This window comes from Mustela lutreola, chromosome 1 (genome assembly GCF_030435805.1).
Source record: "Mustela lutreola isolate mMusLut2 chromosome 1, mMusLut2.pri, whole genome shotgun sequence".
NCBI classification, from domain to species: Eukaryota; Metazoa; Chordata; class Mammalia; order Carnivora; family Mustelidae; genus Mustela; species Mustela lutreola.
The window spans coordinates 280,473,149-280,481,779 of NC_081290.1; the positions used below are offsets into that span (position 1 = coordinate 280,473,149).

The 8,631-nt window shown below is 52.4% G+C and overlaps 2 protein-coding genes across 2 annotated transcripts; one reads left to right on the forward strand and one right to left on the reverse strand.

Moving 5' to 3' along the window:
* Positions 1–128: 128 nt before the first annotated feature.
* Positions 129–3,311, reverse strand: TMEM258 (transmembrane protein 258). Its single transcript, XM_059144171.1, has 4 exons — positions 3,167–3,311; positions 1,554–1,663; positions 840–976; positions 129–238 (listed from the first exon to the last, which is right to left on the reverse strand). The coding sequence occupies exons 1-3, from the start codon at positions 3,167–3,169 to the stop codon at positions 850–852; spliced, it is 240 nt and encodes a 79-aa protein (XP_059000154.1). The 5' UTR covers positions 3,170–3,311; the 3' UTR covers positions 129–238; positions 840–849.
* Positions 3,312–3,460: 149 nt separating this feature from the next.
* FEN1 (flap structure-specific endonuclease 1) lies at positions 3,461–8,377 on the forward strand. Its single transcript, XM_059144160.1, has 2 exons — positions 3,461–3,617; positions 6,488–8,377. The coding sequence occupies exon 2, from the start codon at positions 6,509–6,511 to the stop codon at positions 7,649–7,651; it is 1,143 nt and encodes a 380-aa protein (XP_059000143.1). The 5' UTR covers positions 3,461–3,617; positions 6,488–6,508; the 3' UTR covers positions 7,652–8,377.
* Positions 8,378–8,631: the final 254 nt, after the last annotated feature.

The window sequence follows — 8,631 nt, forward strand, 5'->3', positions numbered from 1 at the left end:
TTCCCAGCAGCAGGAGCCAACTGAAAGGCAGAAGAAAAACAGGAAGGGGTGGGACCGGGGAAGTCACCTGAGGCCTGGCACCACTCCACTGCCCTCCCACCTCTGCGGAAGGGGCACCAGACGGGGCGGGGCGGTCACACATCTGCCTTTATTGGGAGCAGTGGATGGGACACTTTCAGCAACAGTAAAAAAATTAATTTACAAAAGCAGGAATGCAGTGAAGCCGCCTGGCTGGAACCTGAAAGAGGAGAAGAAGGTATCAAAATGAGACCGATGACCTTTCTTTCCACCTCCTCTTCTCACTGGGCCCTGTGCTCCTGGGGCAAGGGCTGACAGGCCCACTGCTCCGAAGCTGGGCCACCAAAGCCGATTCTCTGTGACCTATTCGGTGGATTATCTGCAGCAAGGGTTTAGGGTTGTTTTTTTTTTTTTAAATCACTTAGTCAAGATTTATTTTAATGACTGAAAACATTCAAACTGACCACAATGGCACTCCTTGCAGCCAGATTCTGACCCCCTTTAATCCATTCCCAAGCAGCCTCACCAGATCAGCGGTGTATGACATACAAGGAGGCAAATGTCTAACAGGGGAAGACTGCGCCCACAGCCCTACACAGTATATCCCAAAGCCCGATCAAGGCCCTGAACAGTGTGCAGAACTTAGAATCACAACACAGGGCACAGATCCTCATTTGGGACAGGTAAAGAGGCACACATGCCTGGTATCCCTCTCCACTCTGCAGTCTGTCACCATTAACCAAAGTGTTGCACAGGCCTGAAGACCCCGCTAATGGGGATGTGGGAAACTTCTCTAGTGCCCACCCTGTCACAGCTCTTACCCTTGGGAGCTCATACGTAGATGCCAACCCAGAGCAGCAGGAAGAGGACTCCAAAACCCATGAAGAGCGAGGCCACCAAGGAGATGAGGAGCTCTTTGTAGATATCCCGAGTGTATTTGGTGGAGGTAACCTCATAACTGGCAGGGTGATTAAGGAGAAGCAAAGGGATGGGTAGGACGGGAAGCCTGGCCAGTGCAGCGCCAGGAAAAAGGTACACAGTGAGCCTTCCAGAAGGCTTGCCTGGCTCAGGGTAGCCAGGAAGTGGGGCCTGAGAGCTGACCTGACTCTGTTGCTTCATACCAGCCCTCAACCAGCCATGAAGAAAATCAGGCCCAGAGGGGTTCGGTCACTTGCCCCAGGTCACACAGCTAGCGGACAGTGGAACTGACACTAGTCTGCAGATCTCCTGCCGCCTTAGCATTCCCTTCTTTTGCCACTTTTCCAACTTCAGATCCCCTATCCCCAACCTCCAGCCCAGCCAGGTCTTCTGTTCACTTTCCTGGAAATCTGAAGAGCAAAGTAAGCTCCCCTGAACTTGGGAAATAAGGCCAGCACCTGACCTTGGACATCAACAGCTTTTCTCCAACCTCCTTACTTTCCCCCTATTCCCACACCAGAGCAAAACCGGCAGCGTGCATGTACCCAGCACAGTTTCTCCCTCAGTTTCCCCACATTGCTAGTTCTGGCCTCACTGGCTGCTCAGTAAAAGGATACACGAAGAACCAGGCCGTAAAGAACATGCCAATGGCCAACAGCACCACGGTCAGATGAGGGAAGACAGCAGGGTTCACTGGGCTGGTGTATCTGCTCATGGCCTCGAGCTCCTAGGGGACGGCATGAGATCAGAGCTATCAAAGAATCCCAGGACTTCAATCTGAGGGGGGGTGGAGTATGAGGTCATCAAGGAGTCTCCTCCTTCTAGGACTGTTAAAGGTCTGTTCCTGCCTGGGAAATATAGAAATCCTCCAGACCCAACATCAAGCAATTCCATTTGGAAATGATATCAATGGTATCTTCAACTAAAGGTGGAACTTTTGCTTTTTCAATATGAGAGAGGAATGGCAGCTCCGAGTCAGAGGCTGACACAGAAGGTGACTGATTGGCTATCCATCGGTGGTCCCTAACATTTTTTGAGACCACTGATGACTATCAAAAAAATGTGATAAAGTATGGACCCTCACCCGGGGTAAACCACAAGCAAGAAAAAGTTTGCCTGTAATTTCAGAAACTCTATGGACCCATGTCTGTAGACACCAAGCTCAGAATTCTGCTGTAATTCAGAGCCTGGGCTGGGACCCAATCTCAACTTCTACACCTGTATTCTTCCCACTACGCTATTAATGGAATCTCAGGCTCTACTAGGAAAGACTTCAGTTAATAATCTGGCTCTACTGAATAACGCGAGTCTCAGTAAAACAGTTATAATAACACCACTCACAGAGTTGGTGTATGATTTAAGAAAGATGACAAACGTCAAAGCAACTAGCTCACTTCTTGGCATAGAGTAGTCGTTCAAAAAGTGTTTGTTTCCTTCCCAGGCTTACAGGGAAGATTATGAGGTAATGCTTGGGAAGGAGGGCTGTAAACGGTAAAGTTCTGTACAAATGTTGACTTCCATTGTCACTCCCCAGCCAACGCTCCTAATGTCCAGAACATAACAACTCTAGAGAAATAAACTGACCCCATTGTTCTAGGAGACACTGGAATTCAATTCAGTAAACATTTATGGGCTCCCTCCCCCCCAAAATGATAAAGACAATCGCTGCCATTCATTGGGCTTCCAATTGCAGGCCCTGTGTTTGGCACTGGGAATACAAAGATGAATAGACATCATCCCAGAGCTAGAGGCACGTCAGATGGTGGTCACTAGGAGGCGTGGCAGATAACAAAGAAGTCCATGACATGCGGCAAGAGGTCTGTACGGAGGTTGTGGGAGCTCCCAGGAGAGAGCGGACAAATCGGCCGTGCACCACCAAGAAGGTTGAACATCTGCCCTGGGCCTCGTAGGATGAGTAGGAGTTCAACAGGAGGAAGAAGTTTCCACATAGAGATAACAGCTTAATCACAGGCGACAGAGATAAAAGCTCAAGGTATTAACAATGCACCTCACACGCCTCACCCCTTAAACGTCAAGAGATCAAAACCTCAGCCTAACGAATCCCAGGCAAGGGGCTTCCCTTCCCGCCCCTGAGCCCAAGCCGGAGGATACAGGAGCCTCCGGCTGTCTGGATCTCGGGCGTCTGAGGCCTTCGCGAGAGAAACCGAGTGTGGAACGGGCCCCAAGGGGTCCTCACAGCCCCGTCCAGAACGCCCCTCAACCCCCTCACCATCTTGCCAGGCACGGGGTCATCCGCCGCTCCGCCACCGGAATAACACGTCGGCAGGGGCAGGCGCACTGTCCTGCGGAAGAGGAAGTGCCTCCCCCGCGAGTGGCATTGTGGGATTTGTAGGCCTGTGGGTTAGGGCGTAGAGGGGGCTACGGCCTGTGGGCGCCCGCTGTGGAGCTGGGGCAAGGGTACCCCCCGAGTCGCTGAGAGGGTTCGCTTTCCCCGGCGGGACTGTTTGGCCCAAGGGAAACTGGCCGAGGGGGTCGGGCCCGACCTCACACTTCCCAGGAGGCTGTGCGCGGCGGCGGTCACGTGACGGGAGCGCGGGCTTTGGAAGACGGCGGAGCGCGACAGGATCCGCGGCGGAGCTGAGGAGGGTGCGGGGCTGAGCCGCGTCCTGGGCAGCACGCGACCCAGCGCTACTGTCGAGGCCTCGCGCTCCAAAGGCTAGGTGAGACCCCGTGGGAAGCGTGTCCGAGGGCGGCGGGATCCCCCTCACTCTGGGTGTTGGGGCGGGGGCCGGGGGGCCGTCTGCCGCGCGCGGGGCGGAGGCTAGAGCGCGGGCCCGCCACCTTCCCGCTCTGCGACTCGGACGGGTCGCCTAACCTCCCTTCATGTGTGGAAGGCGGGAGATAGCTTGCACTCTATGGGGCCGTTGGGTATTTTGACCAAGATCCTGGATGAGAAACATTTTGGAGACTTCACTGGTTTCGACCCCTTTCCCGCCTGCCGCTGTTGGGGGCTGTGGGGGGCTGGCCGGCCGGCAGGCACGGAGCCCTCGGTAAGCCTTCTAGCAAAGCAGCCGGCCTGAGGCGGGACCCGACGGTCGAGTGGCTTCTGCGGGAGGCACGGTTCCGGGCACCCGTGGATGGCAGGAGCCCGAGGATGGCGGGAGGAGGGCACGGCTGAGCAGCAGTGAGAAAGGGCAGGGCTTCTCCCGGACTGTGAAGGTAGGTTGAGAAGCAGAGCACGGAGGATCTTGACACCAGGTTGAGTGTTAGGACTTAAGTAGAAGCGGGGATTGTAGCTTTATGATGCTTTAGAAAAAATCCTGAAAAGTGGGAGCAGCGAAAAGGTCTGGTGTCATCTTTCTCGGAGTGTTGGACGCATGCCACCGGTGGACACACGATGGCTTTATTTATTTATTAAGATTTTATTTATTTATTTGAGAGAGAGAGAGAGCACGAGAGGGGAGAGGGTCCGAGGGAGATACAGACTCCCTGCTCAGCAGGGAGTCTGCTGCAGGGGCTTGGGGGGCTCTGTCCGGGGACTCTGGGATCATGACCTGAGCTGAAGGCATTCGTTTAACCAACTGAGCCACTCAGGTGCCCCACACGATGACTTTAAATGGCATCCAAAAAATCTTTTTTAGCAGTCACACATTTGACACTTAAAATATAACTGATATGACACAGGCATTACTGCTTAAGAGGAGCTCTCTTTTTCAACTTACCTTCGTTTTTAAAGCAATGACGTCCCTTTAAAGAAAATATTATGTGGATGAAAGTACAGGTTTCAGATGGGAGTGGCGAAAAAAATCTGTGAGGGTGGTTTGGGTCTGACCGAAGTTCGGGAAGCACTGCCCTAGGAAATACTTGTAAAGGGGCCTGAACCACAGAAGTGCCACGTGGGAATAAGCAGCTCCAGCTTGCCAGCTTCCTAGATCCAGACCGAGGGTCAGGTAGGAGCCATGGAGTTCACGCTTCAGACTTAGTGGTGGGGAGAAAATACAAAGGGAAAGAGTTAAAATTTCTGGCAACATCGTGGTAGGAGTAGAAACCAGGTGCAGTGCTGAGGGGACACTGGAGGGAGACTTGAGCCGTAATGTTACGTGTGAGAAAGCCACGTAACTCTTGTTCATGTATGTTCTTTGCCAGTCCCCCTTAGGGCTGCTGTATCAGTCAGGATTCTCCAGAGAAACAATAAGGTATAGGATATGGACAAATGTAAGGAGATTTATTTTAAGGAATTGACTCCGGTGATTGTAGAGGTTGGCAAGGTTGAAAAGGATCGGGCTGGCACCTCATGCAGGAGTTGATGGTGCAGTCCTCAGGCAGAATTTCTTTTCTTTTCTTTTTTTTTTTTTTAAGATTTTATTTATTTATTTATTTTAAAGATTTTATTTATTTATTTGACAGAGATCACAAGTAGGCAGAGAGGCAGGCAGAGAGAGAGATAGGGAAGCAGGCTCCCGGCTGAGCAGAGAGCCCGATGCGGGACTCGATCCCAGGACCCTGAGATCATGACCTGAGCCGAAGTCAGTGGCTTAACCCACTGAGCCACCCAGGCACCCTTTTATTTATTTATTTGACAGAGATCACAAGTAGGCAGAGAGGCAGGCAGAGAGAGAGGAGGAAGCAGGTTCCCTGCTGAGCAGAGAGCCCGATGCGGGGCTCGATCCCAGGACCCTGGGATCATGACCTGAGCCGAAGGCAGAGGCTTTAACCCACTGAGCCACCCAGGTGCCCCTCAGGCAGAATTTCTTTGGGAAACGTTATTGCTGCCAAGGCCTTAACGGCGGATTGAATGAGGCCCACCCATGCGATGGAGGATAATCTTCTTTGCTTAAAGTTAACTGATGATGTCACAAAATTATCTTCACAACAACACCTGGATTGGTGTTAGAGTAAATAACTGGGCGCTGCAGCCTAGCCAAGTGGGCACATAAAACTAACGGGCACCACTGCTAAGAGGCGGGGAGCCAGAGGAATGGGTTGGGGGTGTTCAGTGACTGGCATAAAGGTACAGAGGAGGAATGTATGAGTTGTCAGTGAATTGGCAAGAAGATAGATAACTTCTGTTATTTGGCCACTGTGCACATTCAGCTTTGTATTATGGTTGCTTTTGTACTTGTGTCATCTCTGTTTAGCCAGTATTTGCTTGTCCTTTAGGGCTTGGTTCTGTCATTATGGTCCCTGGGTTCCTCAGGCCAGGGTAGGCACTGTCCTCCGGACTCGTGGGGTCCTCGATGCCCACACCAGTGGTAGCCCTTACTGCGTGCGAGCCCTGTTGCTGCCTTATCCGTGAAACCTTAAGTCCCTCAACACCAGCAGCATCTTAATCCTCTTAACACCCAGTTTTTTCCTCCGATACCCAGGAAGCCTTACTATTAATTGAGTGGCCTCACTTGCTAGAGGGTAAGTTTTTTTTGCTAATGGCAACCTTATCTCGTTCATCTTCTCATCTTCTGCGGTTCCATATTGGCGTTGTCCTTGTTGTGCTCAGTTTGTTCGGTTGACACGAAGTTGGTGAGATACTGCAGCGTGATCCTTTGCATCCTTTAAATTCCTCCTCTTCTCACTTTACGCCTTTCTTTTTCAGCTGTCCCTCCTCTATATTGCTATGGGAATTCAAGGCCTGGCCAAACTGATTGCTGATGTGGCCCCCGGTGCCATCCGGGAGAATGACATCAAGAGCTACTTTGGCCGCAAGGTGGCTATTGATGCCTCTATGAGCATTTATCAGTTCCTGATTGCTGTTCGCCAGGGTGGGGACGTGCTGCAGAATGAGGAGGGTGAGACTACCAGCCACCTGATGGGCATGTTCTACCGCACCATCCGCATGATGGAGAACGGCATCAAGCCCGTGTATGTCTTCGACGGCAAGCCCCCGCAGCTCAAGTCGGGTGAGCTGGCCAAACGCAGCGAGCGGCGGGCGGAGGCGGAGAAGCAGCTGCAGCAGGCTCAGGCCGCGGGGGCCGAGGAAGAGGTGGAAAAGTTTACTAAGAGGCTGGTAAAGGTCACCAAGCAGCACAATGATGAGTGCAAGCACCTACTGAGCCTCATGGGCGTCCCGTACCTTGATGCGCCCAGTGAGGCCGAGGCCAGCTGTGCCGCCCTCGTGAAGGCTGGCAAAGTCTACGCCGCGGCCACCGAGGACATGGATTGCCTGACCTTTGGCAGCCCCGTGCTAATGCGGCACCTGACTGCCAGCGAGGCCAAGAAGCTGCCCATCCAGGAATTCCACCTGAGCCGGATTCTGCAGGAGCTGGGCCTGAGCCAGGAGCAGTTTGTAGATCTGTGCATCCTGCTGGGCAGCGACTACTGCGAGAGCATCCGGGGCATCGGGCCCAGGCGGGCCGTGGGCCTCATCCAGAAGCACAAGAGCATCGAGGAGATTGTGCGGCAGCTTGACCCCAGCAAGTACCCGGTGCCGGAAAACTGGCTCCACAAGGAGGCCCAGCAGCTCTTCCTGGAGCCCGAGGTGCTTGACCCAGAGTCTGTGGAGCTGAAGTGGAGCGAGCCAAACGAAGAGGAGCTCGTCAAATTCATGTGTGGCGAAAAGCAGTTCTCTGAGGAGCGAATCCGCAGTGGCGTCCGGCGGCTGAGCAAGAGCCGCCAAGGCAGCACCCAGGGTCGCCTGGATGATTTCTTCAAGGTGACTGGCTCTCTCTCTTCAGCTAAGCGCAAGGAGCCAGAGCCCAAGGGATCTGCTAAGAAGAAGGCAAAGACTGGGGCAACAGGGAAGCTCAAAAGGGGAAAATAAATGTGTTTCCCCTTCTAGCGCCTTGACCCCAGAATGTCTGCCTTGTCGTATCCTTGGGAGCTAGCGCTAGAGAGACCGCTGGGGGCGGGGAGGGGATTGCATTGCTTCTCTAGCTCTAGGCGTCTCAGTAGTGCTTTTCCCTTTTGTACTTGATCTGATGACAGGAACGCCACAGAGCGACTTTGTTTTCTTCTTTTTTAGCTCAGGAGAGTGTGTCCCGCTCAAAACAGCTCTCAGGCAATCTAAGGGACACTGAATCTATTGTTCATGAAGAGGGAGTGGGAGATAAACCATAGAGACAGCCGACTGGACAAAAGTGATTTCCTGGCTGGCCACCTGGTGGCTGACAGGAGTGGGTGGTGGCACCAGACTGTGCTCATCTCTGGTTCAGCCTTGACCCACCCTGTGGGACAGTCATCAGGAAGACTGAGCCTTAAGTTGGGGAGAGCTGCGGAGAACTAAGAAGGCAAGGAGAGCTGGAGTCCCTGGAGTTGGCAAGAAGGGTCCGATTACTGTGTGTCCTGGGGTGGGGGCAGAAACTTGAACTTGCTATGTAACTTGAGTCTTCACAGTGGTTATTTAGAGGCGCAAGATGGCGAAATTCTAATGTCCTCTCTGAGGCAGTCAGCAGAGTTGAGACTTCGGGATAAGATGCTATTTTCATGTGCTGTATTTGTTTTTGTTTTAAAGATACGAGAAAAGAGTCAATAAAATTATAAAATCAAACCAGAATGTCATGTTCTCTGACAACGTTTGAAAACATCTCAAGTGTCCCCAGGCTTCAGGCAGTATAATGTTCTTTTAGCGCTGAAGAGAACACTCCGGAAGTACCGTTACAAGAGGTTTGAGAGTGGCCACAAGGTGGCGCCACACCCCACAGAATGGCTAAGGCAGCTTTGGCCGTACTTAGGCCATTTGAGAAAGGCCTAGTTTAACTTAACCAGGAAAGAAATTTGAATAAATTGAATGGGTTTCTAGTT

Coding starts and splice junctions, on each gene's coding strand:
- FEN1 (XM_059144160.1), top strand. CDS start 6,509: ATGGGAATTCAAGGCCTGGCCAAACTGATTGCTGATGTGGCCCCCGGT.
- TMEM258 (XM_059144171.1), bottom strand. Junction 977..1,553: donor TTTACGGCCTGGTTCTTCGT/GTATCCTTTTAC, acceptor TCACCCTGCCAG/TTATGAGGTTACCTCCACCA.